General features: G+C 35.1%; 1 protein-coding gene and 2 long non-coding RNA genes across 6 annotated transcripts in view; 2 read left to right on the top strand and 1 right to left on the bottom strand.

Moving 5' to 3' along the window:
* Positions 1 to 67: 67 nt before the first annotated feature.
* mcm9 (minichromosome maintenance 9 homologous recombination repair factor) overlaps positions 68 to 16,686 on the top strand; it is a 38,026-nt gene continuing 21,407 nt past the window's right edge. Inside the window, 2 exon segments of one of the 2 annotated variants that reach the window (NM_001346160.1) lie at positions 68 to 187; positions 1,803 to 2,157. In NM_001346160.1, coding sequence (NP_001333089.1) covers positions 1,836 to 2,157 — 322 coding nt within the window. In that variant the 5' untranslated portion in view covers positions 68 to 187; positions 1,803 to 1,835. 2 annotated transcript variants of the gene reach the window in all.
* On the bottom strand, positions 4,558 to 13,285 carry LOC147832310 (uncharacterized). Of its 3 annotated transcripts, none has more exons than XR_015519167.1 (3): positions 13,252 to 13,285; positions 11,211 to 11,381; positions 4,558 to 6,639 (listed from the first exon to the last, which is right to left on the bottom strand). It is a non-coding gene; the product is annotated as an uncharacterized LOC147832310 (long non-coding RNA). The 3 variants fall into 3 exon arrangements; XR_015519168.1 differs by having other exon boundaries at positions 11,211 to 11,400; XR_015519166.1 differs by lacking the exons at positions 11,211 to 11,381; positions 13,252 to 13,285 and adding an exon at positions 9,983 to 10,536.
* Positions 5,594 to 10,847, top strand: LOC147839439 (uncharacterized). The gene is made up of 3 exons (XR_015519184.1): positions 5,594 to 6,828; positions 9,454 to 9,533; positions 9,619 to 10,847. It is a non-coding gene; the product is annotated as an uncharacterized LOC147839439 (long non-coding RNA).

Raw genomic sequence — 16,686 nt, forward strand, 5'->3', positions numbered from 1 at the left:
TAATACTTTACATAGTTTAGAAGGAGTTATCTTATACTGTAATTCAGAGTTTGTCTACAAGGCTTCCCCATACAATACCGGAAGATTCTGAATATAGCGCCAAATCTGAAAACACGGACAGGAAGAGGAGGAAACCCACATGTTGATGTTATTAATGTAGATAAATAGCTACTGCTCGTCTAAACAGGTATGTCGCAAATAGGGAATTAAGTGTTGGAAGTGTTATTTGTTATACCGTTTTGTAGAAGTTATAAGATAGCAATAGGCTAATGCTTAGGACGCTTGCTGAATCCATCTAACGATAACCTTAATTCAAGACTGCGTTACCCACCAAACTGTAAAGCTGCCAGTCTAACTTTTTTTAACAGCATTTTTTAAATAATTGATTATTCATACAATTGTATGTACTCAAATTAGACACTACATGGAACATTTGTTCAGTTTATAACGTTATTTTCACTGTAACTTTAGTACTTTGTTAGTGAAAATCGTTAAAACATTAACGTTAAATAGGTTGTGCAAACGTGACACGGTTATGGTTGTTGCTACAATATTTTTAATACTATTAAAATAACTCAAATACCTTAAAAACACGTTTTCTCATACGATCACGATAAACATTGCATTTAAGTCAGAGTTTCTTGACATTCAAATATCATAAATTATATTTGGTGTCAAATTATTATTTTGTTAATGTATAAATACGCCATAATGTGAGCTACTTTTATTACAAAACAGTTTAAAGTGAAATCACATTTAGCCCTTTTAAGATGATGATTATTACTATTATTAAATTAAGTTAAAATAAATGATAATTATAAACAACATTAAAGTTTTTTTTCTGTATAACTTTTTTACAATAATTATTGTTTTAAAGCACTTTACAAAAGGTGCACATTATTGCATTACAGTCAAACATAAGTTATTACATACTTAGTTAACCTGCAATTTTATTGCAAATAATAGGTAATGTATGTGTACATGTTTAATGAAGTGTATCAGGTGTATATGTGACATCAAAGACAAAACATCTATGTTCAATGCGTTATTTGGACATTTTGATTGTTCTCTGTACACTGCTTTTATGTTTACAAATTGCTGTAAACAGGCAATGTGCATAACTTCTTGCAGACACTGATATTCATACAGCAGACGCATTTCCTCTATTACTATTCAATTAATTTACTATTATACATAATAATTAAAAATATTATTAATTTCCACAGTCTTATTTGGTCATTGTCGTCAATATTATTCTCTTGGCATCGCTTTTAACTTTATAAAATGCTGTAAAATTAAAGTGTGCCTGTTTTACAATTCAGACAATGAACATAACTGTTTGCAAACACTGATATTCATTCAGCAAATGCTTTTACTCTATTGTTATTCAATTATAGTAATCTTATAAGTAATAATTATGAATAATATCAGTTTCCACAGCGTTATTTGGACTGTTTTATTCATGTCATTTTAAGCTGAATATTGGTATCTTGAAAAAAATCTAGTAAAATATGATTTGCTGTCATCATGGCAAAGATAAAGAAAAATCAGTTATTAGAAATTATTTTTTAAAACTACTGTTTTCAGAAATCTGTTTATAAAATCTTATTTCAGTTAAACAGAAATTGGGAAAAATTAACAGTGGGGCTAATAATTTAGGAGGGCTAATAATTCTGACTTCAACTGTAAATGCTTGTATTAAGTGATAATTATTCAGCAGATGTTTTTCTAAATAATGGACAAGTAAAGAAAAGCTGAAGTTCAGTTTCAGTCCAGTCCCATCATGCACCGCTGTCTTCCAGAAGTCTTCATGAACTCTCGGTGATCGTCTTCAGATGACCATGATGCTCAGTCCAGATCAAGTGTCTTTGATCGGACTGGTGTTTGAGACGTACGTGATGGAGCACCACAAGAGCGACATTCAGCAGATCCTCCAGGAAAACACAGAAGACCTTCACTATCCTGTAGTCGTCAATGCCATGACATTATTCGAGGATAACATGGAGGTCGGAGAGTGTTTCAATGCTTTTCCCAGTGAGGTGCTGCCCATATTTGACAACGCCCTACAGAGAGCAGCGCAGGCCATATCTCAGGCCTCCTCTTCATCACCGCAGGACACTTTCAGGCTCAAACACAACATGCATGTTCGGATTTCAGGTAAGCAAGTATACATTTTATTTTATTTTTTTTTACATTGACCAACATTGGCTCAACAATCAGGTGATTATCCTGTATCGCGCTCTTTGTGGGGTTGGTTGTGCAGATTCCTGTCTGGTTTGACACTGACACAGAAAAACAGGGCACTGTTTAGGAACCATGTTAAGATTTTTTTTTTGTATGTGTGTGTTTGTTAGGGTTTTTTTTTGTGTTAGGGTTGTTAGTGGTTTAAAAATGACACTTCAGCTTTAAATATAAGAATTTTTTAATGTGTTTAGTGTAACTACAAATCAAACAATAAAGAGGAAACCAGAAATATATAATGATAAGCACAATCAGTTATGTTACAGTTACAGCAGGGGTTTTCAAAGTGTGAGGCGCGCCTCCCCTGGGGGCCGCCAGAGCATGTCAGGGGAGGCGTGGGAAAAAATATTATATAATAAATGTATAATTATTAAGTTTAATTATTATATGTATTTTTAAACGTTTTAGTTAAACAAAGCTAAAAAAAAAAAAAGAATACGTCAAAAATAAGAAAACCTTTTTTACCCAGAAGGCCATAGCTGTGAATTCGCTTCTGTTTTGCAAGCCCACCAATACAGGTATATGCCTGCTAATACAATGGAACGTTTTTTTGAGACCCTCCGATTCAAAGCCTTCAAGTTCAGGGCTTAAACCCAAAAGACGACGATATGATCAGTATTTGAGTTTAGGATTTACGTGGACAGGACCAGCTGATGAACCACGACCTTTATGTGTGGTTTGTCAAGATATTTTGGCTAACAACAGCATGAGACCCGCTAAACTTCGGCGACACCTTGAAACCAAGCATGATGAGGTAGCAGGAAAACCTCCAGAATTTTGTGTGTGTGCGTGCGTGTTTGGGAGGAGGGGGGCGCCAATGGATAAGTTGTGTCAAAAGGGAGGCCCACTGTCGTAGACTTTAAAAACCCCTGAGTTACAGTGACCATTTTATATATATATATATATATATATATATATATATATATATATATATATATATATATATATATATATATATACACACACACACACACACACAGTTGAAGTCAGAATTGACAGTATGTCTAATATTATTTCTTTTGGTGAAAGTCTTATTTGTTTTATTTCGGATAGAATAAAAGCAGCTGTGAATTTTTTTTAAAACGTTTTAAGGTCAAAATTATTAGCCCCTTTAAGCTATATTTTTTTGATAGTCTACAGAACAAACCATCATTATACAATAGCTTGCATAATTACCCTAACCTGCCTAGTTTACCTAATTAACCTAGTTAAGCCTTTAATTGTCACTTTAAGCTGTATAGAAGTGTCTTGAAAAATATCAAATAAAATATTATTTACTGTCATCGTGGCAAATATAAAATAAATCAGTTATTAGAAATGAGTTATTAAAATATTATGTTTAGAAATGTGTTTAGAAAATTTGCTCTCTGTTAAACAGAAATTGTGGAGAAAAATAAACATGGGGGCAAATAATTGAGGGGGGCTAATAACTCTGACTTCAAATGTGCGTGCGTGCGCGTGTGTGTGTATATGCTAAGTGTCTATATTCATTTATTTATAAAATGTATTAAATACATTTTAATAAATATATAAAATTATTTATTAAATAAAATAATACATATGTTAGTTTTATTTATTTAATTATTTGATAATTTATTTGCTTTATTAATGTTTGTTTTATTTATTGTTTGTTTTATATATTTGCTTTTTGTTTTATTTGATTTATTTGTTTCATTTATTTGATTTCTTAGAATTTTTAAATTTATTTTATTTGTTTTATTTATTATTTATTTTATTTAGTTATTTATTTGCTTTTATTCGATTTGTTTTATTTTATTTAGTTATGTTTTATTTATTTTATTTTTTATTTATTATTTGTTTTGTTAGTTCATTTGTTTTAGTTTGTTTGTTTTATTTATTATTTATTATAAATGATAAATGAGATATGTATAGGAGAAAAAACCCTCCTCATTTCTCGGTAGATGCAGAGATACGGTAGGTTCAGAGAATAGTGTCAAACAGTCGTTTGTGTTTAGACTATCCTATCACAATATTTGGTGAAAATCATGCACGACGGTAATAGTTTGACTAAGGTGTTTACATTCGGAGAGCAGCATTAACGGATTTTTCAGTTTATAATATTGTAGTGATATTAATGTACTGTAAACTTTTTTAAAAGAAGATGAGTGGCAAATCTGGATTTCAACATTTTCAGATGTGAAAAGCTCTCGGGTAAAAAATGTTCCTTACAAACGTATTTTAGTTGCGTGTCGGCAGACCACTGTAGTTCATACCTCTATTATAGTGCGAAAATGGAAACCAAACCTTCGTTGTTGCACATTAAACGCAAGACTGATGACCCATGTCTGCAAACAGTTCTTCTTCCATTTGTTTTTATTACAATTAACATTGTAGCAAGTAAAAGCAGTCTTCAAAGCTATCATGCAAATTAATGAAGTTGCGCCTCATACACAATAGAGTGCGCTGATTGGTTCGAAACGAGTCTTTCTCATGAATTAATGCTGAAAACTCAAAGTCATCACGTTGTACGGGCCGGTACAGACATCTAGTCTGCAGGCTGGAATTCACAATTTACATTTAATCGCAGTGACGCAGGTTCAAAATGTATTTTCAAACCAGAAGAATGAATTTGCTTGAAATAATGCAACTAAATTTTCATTTTTTATAAACGTGTGGCCTAATAGTGTTTTTAGCAGGGTGGGACACATATATTACTGTCAACATCTCAAAAAAATGTGTTTTGATGTTTTGTGACCCTTTAAACTTCTAATTAGCACAGGGTCTTGTGCTTGAATACTTCAATCTCTCTCAAGCCTTAAAAACAAGCAAATTATAAATTTTCACTCCATTATGGTTAAACTCTGTAGTGACTCCACAGTTCTGAACTGTGACCCCTGCTCAAATATAATCCTAACTCAATATTGAATATCTATGCGATGTGACTATTGCAGATGCATACATTGCGATATCGATGCTGAAACTATATATTGTGTAGCCCTAATGCAAACACACAAGGATTGTTTTTGATGTTAATACATACTGTACATACATTATATTGACTCTGCAAAATATCATGCAAGTCTGCATTATATATTATTTCCCTCTAAATTTAAAGAAAAAGCCCTTCAGTATTTTAAAATATAACCTCAGAATTATCTCAGATAAAAACCATTAGACGTGTTTGTTCACACAACAGTAAACACCTCCTCTGTATTTCCAGTATGACATGTTCCTCCCAGTGTTCAGCAGTGGTTTGTATATAATTGACTGTTCCCTTTGTGCTGCCATAAAGCCACAGAGTGCCTCCGACTGTCTGTTTCATTCGCTCCTGAAGCCTTGCAGCCTATTAGTTTGTCAGTGCAACACAGAGGCTGTGTTTTTTTTTTTTTTTCCCTCCACAGGCAATTAGATGGTGCCAGACAGCTCGTTTGTCCTGCCGCGAACTCTTATCTGTTATCACAGCCTCCTCCTCTGATCTGGTGTCATATAACCTGCGCGATACTGTATGCTGATGTGTTTCGGTGTTGTTATGAGCAGGAGAGAGATCAGATGAGGTGGTCTGGTATGTGTGTGAGTGCAAACACTGCATGATTTAACAGCAAGACGAGCAGCGCCTCTGCAGGAAAACTATTGATCTGAAATCTGAGTAGAGACCAATCTCATGGGCACTGTAAAAAAAAAAAAAAAACTTGTCGCCTTAAATTTTTTTGTTGAATCAAATTAATTTTTCTATTTATCTAAACTTGCATACATCAAACTGACTAGAAATATGAAGTTAAGCTTTGGATAACTTAAAATAGTTAAAACCTGATTAACTTATTAATATGAACTTTTTTCATATTTTTCACACACACACACACACACACACACACACACACACACAAGGAAAACTATGGTGTTACCTGTTTACATTTGATTTTTTTAATTTCTGTACCTAGCTTCACATAGAAGATTATAGAAAATTGAAACTATCAGTCCAGTTTTTAGTGTTAAAGTTTAGTTTAGTTCAGTTCAGTGTGGTTTAATGTTCACTGCTGAGAGTTCAAACACTGAAGAGCAAATCCATCGATGCGCAGCTCCACGAGTCCCGAACCATGCAAGCCAGTGGCGACAGCAGCGAGGAAAAAACTTCAATTGGCAAAAGTGAAGGATTAAAAAAAACCTTGAGAGAAACCAGGCTCAGTTGGGCACGACCAGTTCTCCTATGACCAAACGTCTTGTGCAGAGCTGCAGTCTTGGTACCAGAGGCTGGACATCCATCGTGGAGAAGCTGCAGGTGGGAGCGGTTACCAGCTGGTGTGCAGGCTGGCTCTACAGGATCAGTGTGAGGACTCGTCCGTCACTAAGGTCTTACAGGATTCAGTCTCATGGTCTCCACTCCTCCATGACCACCACAGCAACTGCTCAGGATATGGCATGGTCCAGGATTATGGAAACCTCGGGAAGAATTAAAAGAAGAAAAAAAAAGACTAACATAAGTGTAGATGCTTTTCAAATTATGATGTCTTATGGGAAGTGTTCCCGGCTTCAGTTGCACTAAATAATGCAGACTAACAATCCTTTAGAGGATTTCAAATTAAAAAGCATTTGTGTTTTGTGTATGCAAATGCAAAGAGCATTGCAAATGCAACTAGATTCTTAAAGTTTGAGAACAAACTTTGAGGCTGGCTTGTGAAAGCCTGACGGTAATAGTTAATTTAGTTTAAACAGTTTTTAAAAGTATGAAAAGATTGATAGATAGATAGATAGATAGATAGATAGATAGATAGATAGATAGATAGATAGATAGATAGATAGATAAATAGATAGATAGATAGATAGATAGATAGATAGATAGATAGATAGATAGATAGATGGATAGATAGATTAGCATGGTATTAGCATGATTCTAACGTGAATTAGCATGTTGTTAGCATGATTCTAGCGTGAATTACCAAGTTGTTAGCATGATTTTAGCATGAATTAGCATGTTGTTAGCATGATTCTAGCATAAATTAGCATGTTGCTAGCACAATTATAGCATGAATTAGCATGTTACTAGCATGATTTTAGAATAAATTAGAATATTGTTAGCATGATTTTAGCATGAATTAGCATGTTGTTAGCATGATTCTAGCATGAATTGGCATGTTACTAGCATGATTCTAGCATGAATTAGCATGTTACTAGCACGTTTCTAGCATGAATTAGCATGTTGTTAGCACGATTCTAGCATGAATTAGCATGTTGTTAGCACGATTCTAGCATGAATTACCATGTTACTAGCACGATTCTAGCATGAATTAGCATGTTACTAGCATGATTCTAGCATGAATTAGCATGTTGTTAGCACGATTATAGCATGAATTAGTATGTTACTAGCATGATTCTAGCATGAATTAGCATGTTACTAGCACGATTCTAGCATGAATTAGCATGTTGTTAGCACGATTCTAGCATGAATTAGCATGTTACTAGCATGATTCTAGCATGAATTAGCATGTTACTAGCATAATTTTAGCATTAATTAGCATGATTCTAGCATGAATTAGCATGTTGTTAGCATGATTCTAGCATGATTTAGCATGTTACTAGCATGATTCTAGCATGAATTAGCATGTTACTAGCATGATTCTAGCATGAATTAGCATGTAACTAGCATGATTCTAGCATAAATTAGCATGTTGTTAGCACGATTCTAGCATGAATTAGCATGTTACTAGCATGATTCTAGCATGAATTAGCATGTTACTAGCACGATTCTATCATGAATTAGCATGTTGTTAGCATGATTCTAGCATGAATTAGCATGTTACTAGCATGATTTTAGCATGAATTAACATGTTACTAGCATGATTCTACCATGAATTAGCATGTAACTAGCATGATTCTACCATGAATTAGCATGTTTTTAGCATGATAGATAGATAGATAGATAGATAGATAGATAGATAGATAGATAGATAGATAGATAGATAGATAGATAGATATAGGTAGATAGATAGATAGATAGATAGATAGATAGATAGATAGATAGATAGGTAGATAGATAGATAGAGGTAGATAGATAGATAGATAGATAGATAGATAGATAGATAGATAGATAGATAGATAGATAGATATAGGTAGATAGATCGATAGATAGATAGAGGTAGATAGATAGATAGATAGATAGATAGATAGATAGATAGATAGATAGATAGATAGATAGATAGAGGTAGATAGATAGATAGATAGATAGATAGATAGATAGATAGATAGATAGATAGATAGATAGATAGATAGATAGATAGATAGATATAGGTAGATAGATCGATAGATAGATAGATAGAGGTAGATAGATAGATAGATAGATAGATAGATAGATAGATAGATAGATAGATAGATAGATAGATAGATAGATAGATAGATAGATAATAGATAGATGGTGTAAGAGCATGAGTCAAACAAGCCAACCCCCGCCTCTCTACGATGTTCTGATGCTGAGATATAGCTGGTGCCATATCGTTGCTAGGTTAGTCTGTTTTGTTGCTATGGAGTTGATTGACAGCTTAGACTGATGATGTATCAAAGCTTCTTGCCAGTATGAACAGTTAAAAACAACCCCCATGTCTCTATCACACTGCAGCATGACAATATCAGTCTGAACCTCTTTAATTGCAGTCTATGGGACAGTTGCTAGGGTGCAGTATCTAGTTGTTAGGGTGTGGCTAGAAAGTTAAAAGGCCATCGGTGATTGGCTGCTGGCTAGACTGAGTTAAATGAGCTCAGCCATTAGTCTGTAGGACAGTCTGATGCAGAGTTATGAGCTCACAAAGTTTGATCCCATGTAAAGTCAATGAGAGTATTTTGCAATGGAAGTCTATGGGACGGTTTCTAGGGTCCAAAAGTGGTTGCTAGGGCGTGGCCAGAAAGTTTAAAGGTGGTCAGTCATTGGCAGTTTGATAGTCTGAGTTAAATGAGCCCAGTTAGAAGTCTTTGTGATATTCTGATGCGGAGTTATGAGGTCACAAAGTTTGATCCAATGTTAAGTCTATGGGATTTTTCCGACGGTCCCGGGACGTTTTTCGGAAAACCGAAAGTCGGATTAGTCGGAAAAGATATAGCAACTCGAGTCAGAATAGTTCGGAGGTCTGACCCGAGTTTGATGGTCATAGCTTGAAAGGCCTAGGACGAGATAGAGTTTAATTTTTAGTCTCAGAAGAAGAATAATAATATTAATAATAATAAGTTTAATAGGATAACAGTAGTCTGGCTTGCTACACAAGCCAGCCTAATAAAGCAATTGGATTAAAATGTTTTAAAAGCTTATGGCTCATTTCCACTGACTGGTACAGTACGGTACGGGTCGGGTCGGTACGGGTCACCTTTATCAGGCTTGCGTCTCCACTACCAAGGGTACCCTTTTGGTGGGTGTGGTGTATGACAAAGTTTCAGTCTACGTCATTTTCGCTCGAGAAAATGTCTACAGTAAAGCTGCACAGGCCGTTCACATATCATATGAAAAGCACTTCTCACAAAACAGATGCTTTATACACATAAATACTTGTGTATAAATGTTTATTACTAACTTTTCTGTAAACAGGAGTTGATTATAACTGCAGATCAATGACGGTGCGAAATAGCCTACTGTAACGTCTTTATTTATATTGAATAAATAAATAAATGAACATATATGAACACATACAGACCCTTACAGTCTCCGATATGTTACCAACTACAGAAGAACTACACAAAGCAGACATTTCGTCGTTAATTAGGTTTAAAACAACACAAAGTATAGCCTACAGTCAGAGCAAACCTCTCATCCGTGTCTGTATTCTTCAGCAGCACATGAAGCCTCTGTTAGAGAGTCATTCCATCATTCCCAGTTAATATTAGTCCAAAAGGTGATAATAAAGAGCAAAACAAGGCAGTTTGTTCACGTTTGCTGAAGAAATAACGTGCTCCTTGGCTTCTCCTTTTTTCCTGCGCTCCACTCTCGCGTTCGTCCTTTTCTTTCTGAATGTGTCATTCTCGCGTTTGTCAGCTTCTTACAGGATCAGGTTTCCAAAGCTTGTCAATAATCAAGTGCATGTTATTATTATCAGCACAAGAAGTTTGTTATTTCAGATAGAGACGCGCGGCGAGCGCAAGCAAGAAAGCGAAACCACTCGGGCTTCAGACTGGCTTGTTAAAAACTACGCGGCACAGGTTGAATCTGCTCTTCTCCATGGCTTTGTGGCTGTTTATCATGACGACGACAGGGTTTGTTTGCAGGATCGACCATGGCTGCATATGTATTTATAATTCTGCTGTAATCTCTCGCTGTGTATTTCAAACATGGCGGGTCCTTTGTTTACATTATGGCTTGTTGAGTCTACGAATGACGTATCTCTGTAAACCAATAGCGTTCAGCTGCGCGTGTAGCTCCACCTTTTGGGACCCTTTCAAAAGGGTCCGGAAAAAGTGGTACGGTATGGTTTGGTTCGGTACGCCTTTTGTCAGTGGAAACGGCCAAAAAAACGTACCAAACCGAACCGTACCGTACCACTCAGTGAAAACGGGCCATTAGTTTCTCCCAACACTACTAAAATGTACTCTATAAATATGAGATATTTATAAACAACATAAAGCGGGAGTCCTTTTTCCCCATATTGTGACATCCAATATTGACCTAAAATTAGAAAAAAAATATAAAGCACGTTATCCGATTGGATAATAGGAAGATGGGTGTTGCTAACAAAATGGAGGAAGATTTATGAATGGACAAAAGCTGACAGCTCCGCCCTAAAGGAATTCCATGTGACCAGAAGTTAAGTCGTTTCGAGGTGCAGGAAAAGGTTATGGTATTTGATTAAAGATTATGAGAGAAATAAATTTGTCAAAATGATGAAGTGCACAGATACATAGTTTATAACAAGCACTACTACAAACATAAAAATAAGAAGAGTACAGTTTGATTTCATTCCGACTTTTAAATACAAGCACACCACAAAGCATTGGTCTGGAGATGGCTTTTGTATGGGTGAGCAGCACGTAAATGTTACCTGTCTCCAGATCTTAAATGTAGCCGAGACTCGGACTTCTGTAGGGAGCGTGTCAGCAATAATCATCTGACTGACCTTTCCTGTTCCCTCGATGTTTCATCCCGTTTGTGGACAAAGGAGGGTTATAAATAGCTGAAGTGCAGACTCCTCTCATACATCCAGCGTGTGCCGCTGTGAATATAAAAGCGGTCTGAAAATAGGACACACAACCATAAAAATTACACAGACCTCTGGCTGTAACACCTTGAAAAGTCGCGTCATGCATCTAATGCTTTTACACTTTGGTGAAGGTCATTAGAGAGTAAACTAATGTCTGAGGTGTGATGTACCTGTATCATAAAGAAAGACACTCATATTTTTGGATCTGTCACTAGCTGACCTCAAATCAGTGTCTGGGTTTATTTTTACAGCCATTTTTATTTATAGTCCGTTTGTCAGTTTTTTTTTTTTTTAATCATTGGAACATAATTAATGAATGAAATCAACAGACTTTTCTTCCAAAAATGCAAATTTTGTTACTCCACTTGTTTCAAACAAGTTTCTCTCTTCTGAGGAAAATATTTTGAATATTGTATAGCAGCAGCCAATGACAGTATTTTTTGTTTGTTTGTTTTTTGGATGGATATCATTGGTTTTCAAACAAAAATACCTCCTGGCACGTATTTGGTGCTCTCCCGAAATGTATATAGTGGTGCGTTTTAAGAATGAGTCTGGGTTGGAATTTGTTCGGTGTTCAACAAAAGAAATACATGAACTTTTAAAACCACTTGAGCGTAAGCAAATGCTGAGGAAATTTTCAGCCAAAATAACTTCTGTCAAATACGTCATATGTGTGTCAGATTCTGATTTCTCACAAATTCAGTTGTCCCTTCAGTATGATTTAAATCTCTTACAAAATTGGCTTTTAGGTAATAAATCAGTGCTTGATAAAACTAAGTCTTACATTATGGTTTTTAGTTCCAGACAAAAACTTAAATCAAAAAGTTACACCTATTCTATATTACATAGTGACTGTACTTTTTTGGATGAAATTGATAAGATTAAATACCTTGGAGTGTGGCTTGATTCTAAACTTGCCTTTTAATCACGTTAATCATATTGTAGGTAACGTCAACTTTGGAATAAGTACCTTATATCGGTCTAGGCATTGTTTATTTTGCCAATTTTTGATTATTGTGATATTGTTTATCCGAGTGCGTCGAAATTAGATCTTGCTCCTCTTAATACAGCATATAATAGACTTTGCAGAATTGATCTAGGTTGTTTTTTCACGCACATCATTGTTTCATGTTTGATCTGTTGATCATAAGACATATTCACTGGCTTCAATTTAAATTTATTCATATTGATTATCCTTATTATTTACAACATTATTTTGTATTTTTTTCCCTTTAATTTCTAAAGTTAGACATTGTGTTCAGACTTATTTTTTTGTTCCTCGTTGTAAAAAATTCTTGGGTTAAAGAGCTTTTATCTTTAGGGATCCAATAGATTGGAATAATTGCCCTGCTAACATTCGATCCATTGCATCATTTATGGTTTTTAAGCAAACTTTATCATATTTTTTTTTGATACTTGTTTTTTCTGAGATTGTTAATTTTTATTTGGTGATTGGATTCACTGATCTGTATAGTTTTTGCACTACGTATATATATATATATATATATATATATATATATATATATATATATATATATATATATATATATATGTATTAGGGGTGTCAAAATTAATTGTTTCTTCGGTGCACTGCGATGCAGACGCGAACAATTCGGTATCGATTCAGTAATAACCATAACCAGTTATTATGTACTCATGTCATTTATCTCCTATGCGCTCTGTCGCGAGGGAGGTGAGCGCCGTTATTTACAACACTCAGGCAACTCAGGGCCGGCCCGTGGCATAGGCACCATAGGCAAATGCTTAGGGCGCTGTATATCCAGGGGGGCGCCAGAAATGAGCGCGCTTCAGTTGGTTTTGTTTTCGATTTTCCTGACACACTTTCAGTTGTAGACGGCAATAACTCAAAAAAAACGCTTACCCTAAAAAGATCTAAAGTGTGTTTCCAAAGCTGGAGCTCGCGCTGAGAGGAGCTCTCTGTAAGGGACCGTCGGAAAAGTGCTTATTTTTTTCGTTCTTTTTCGTTTTTCTGCTCCGTTCAGCGCAAGCTCTCCCTGTTGCAAGGGCTTAAGTGTGTTTGTTTGTGTGTGTGCGTGTGTGTGTTTGTTTGTTTGATGCTGTCTATGTTTGTGAATGTGTTTGAATGAGAGACAGTGTGTTGCTGTGTGTCTGTGTGTTTATACAGACAGCATGTTATAGCCTCCCCCCTAAAATATAACACTATATATGGAAAGCATCGTCAATGCACCGTGATGCACCGAGATATCGAATTGAACCGAATCAATGGCATGATAATCGTAACCGAACCGAACCGTGAGACCAGTATAGGTTCACACCTTTAGTATGTATGTATGTATACTTCTCCAAGCCACCCCCACCCCCCCTCCTTTTTTTTCTTTCTTTTTTTTTATTTTATTTAGTTTTTTATGTTATGTTATGTTTTTTGTATGTTGTGTAAGTTATGTTTTGTTTTGTTTTGGTGTTATTATAATGTGATTGTGATTAATTGTGGGACCCTCTTGAAAATAAGATTTCAAGGGGTTTATCCCAATGAATAAATATCACATTTCAAAACTTGATTTCATAAAAAGTAATACTGTGAAGTTATTTTTTTAATAACTGAAATATATAGTTTTGTTTTTTATTAGTTTTTTTTTTAAGCTAATTATTGTAAGCAAGGCAATGGTGATGCTTATAACATTCGATTAACCGTTTACTGATAGGGTGCGTTTTTTAACGATTAAAAAATATTATTATATATTTTTTTGAAGGTTTGGCTACATTAGGTGCCGATCACAGCGGACATGCTGTTTGCTTTGAGAGGAGCATCTTTTAAATGGTTTACTAACAGCCGTGAGTGTTTTGCGGTGCCCTGCGCACCTCAGTTTTTTGCCGTTGTACATAGTTAGAATAGTTACAATAGGACCAAAGACAAAAGTTCAAATAAACAATTCTTTATGGTTTTCCGCAGAGTCGAACCTTGACTTTTCCAAACCGTAGTATACCTTGAAAACTGTCATTGTCCCATGCCCAGTGGGCACACGCATTGTGATATTGATGCTGAAACTATATATGAAACTATATAAAGCATCATCACTTCAATCTTACAGGATTCTTTAGAAATCATTCTGATATGCTGACTTGCTTCAACCATTTATCAGTGCTGAAAACAGGCTAATATTTTTGTGCTAATTGTAATAACTTTTTCATCAGAAGATCACAATTTTTAAATGAATGTAAGCTCAAATGATAAGTCATTTTACTTTCGTGTATTAATCGAATTTTCAAAAAGAACAATATGTAAGTGCACATTTTTTGTTTTGTTTTTTTTGGTTTATTTGATAGCACTTTAATGCAGTGATTATATGATAAAATTTTCCCTGTGTATAGCATATTATATATTAGCTTAGTCCCTTTATTCATCAGGGGTCGCCACAGCAGAATGAACCGCCAACTTATCCAGCATGTTTTACATAGCGGATGCCCTTCCAGCTGCAACCCAGTACTGGGAAACATCTATACACACTCATACACTACAGCCAACCTAGTTTATCAATTCACCTGTACCGCATGTCTTTGGACTGTGGGGGAAACCGGAGCACCCGGGAACACCACAGAAATGCTAGGGACTCCCAGCTGGGACTTGAACCAGTTAACTTTCTGTGAGCCGACAGTGCTAACCACTGAGCCACCGTGTCACATATATTATATTATATTATATTATATTATATTATATTATATTATATTATATTATATTATATTATATTATACTATATTATACTGACTTATAATAATTTAATTAATTAACAATTGACTTTAATTTTTCTTTTGTATGGTTGTCAAATGTGCACTGCACAGTAATTACTCAACAGTTGTTTTAAAAAACTATAAGACGACTTTGATCGATTTTAAAATGGCTTTATATGATTCATTTGATTCTGTCATCTACTGATGTGACCTTGATGATCTTACATAAACAAAGGTGCTTATTTAAATCCAGATCATGTATACTCCATTTTTAACAGCCCTAATCCGCTTGTCTAAACCCAGCAGCCTGCCATGCACTGCGAGAGTCTGAAGATTGTTTGAGATGACGTGTAGGCTGAAGGAGAGGCTTGTGTTTGATCCCTCAGGTATGTGGGATGGATGGTTTACATTGTGACGAAGCCAAGAGCTTTTCTCTTATGTCCTGTAGGAGATGATTGCCGTCACCTGTAATTACATGCTCTTCATCTGCAGCCCTGCAGATGTGACTCATCCAAATCAACACGCTCACAAAGCCATTTTCTCCACTGCAGTCTGTGGTTATACGGGGAAACAGGAAAAAGCGCTTGCAGGTTTATTATTGCCTAAGTAACTTTGACATTTTTCAGATTCTTCTTTCTTTTATGTTTTTCTATGATGAAACTGTGCCAGGCGGGGTCATATTCAAATATTGAATGTGCTCTGATTTGGTTTATTATGCAAGAAAATGCAAGAGGTTGTAACTCCGCTTTTGAACTTTTCATGAATGAGTATGCAGCGCCATCTACCAGTTATGGATCCACACTACTCGAGCCGGAGCCTTGAAGGCTGTGGTGGAATGACACTGTCATCTAGTGTTTAATAGGATGCTTGCTTATTCCTTCAACAGAAATAGTTACCCAGAAATTCAACATTTGTTTTAGATTGTTAGAAAACTTTATTTTTTTTTTTTTGCTGAAATTATTGCTGACGTTAAGTACTCAAGTAATGCAATTGTTTACCATGTTGACGTCAGCATAATGTATTTAACGTATTGAATAAAAAAAATATTAAATTGTTATTAATTGTTGTTATTTGTTAAATAATAATAATAATAATATTTTCAGTCATAATTAAATTACTCTAATACCTTTTGTTTTGCCAAAGTGTGAAACTTATTTTCTGAATTTTTGTTTTAGCAAATTATTAGCACATTTTCAGTTGCTTCCAGTATTTGGCCTCCTTCCTGTATTTGTATAATGTCATTAGAGTCAGCAGTGCGACTCAAGCATCAAATTGCCCATAGTAAATGCTCATCCTGATCTGATGTAGAAGTTTGAGGCATTCTGTGTTGTCAAATCGTTGTTGTTTTTGGGCAGATTTGGGATGTTGCTGTCTATAGAGGATAAGGATAATTAGTTTTCCGAAGATGAACAAAGAGCTTGGTGGATTGAGATCATATGAAGGTGAATAATTAATAAGAGTAGGCATGGGATGATAACCGTGTTCAAGGTATACCACGGTTTGAAAAAGTCAAGGTTTTATAACCCTGGAGATTTTCTGCTATACCGATCTTAAGGTGTGTGTAAGATTTTTTATTTGCATTTTTTTTTTAGGTTTTTTAGCACAGCAG

Source organism: Danio rerio, chromosome 20, assembly GCF_052040795.2.
Source record: "Danio rerio strain M-AB ecotype USA chromosome 20, GRCz13ab, whole genome shotgun sequence".
Classification (NCBI taxonomy): Eukaryota; Metazoa; Chordata; class Actinopteri; order Cypriniformes; family Danionidae; genus Danio; species Danio rerio.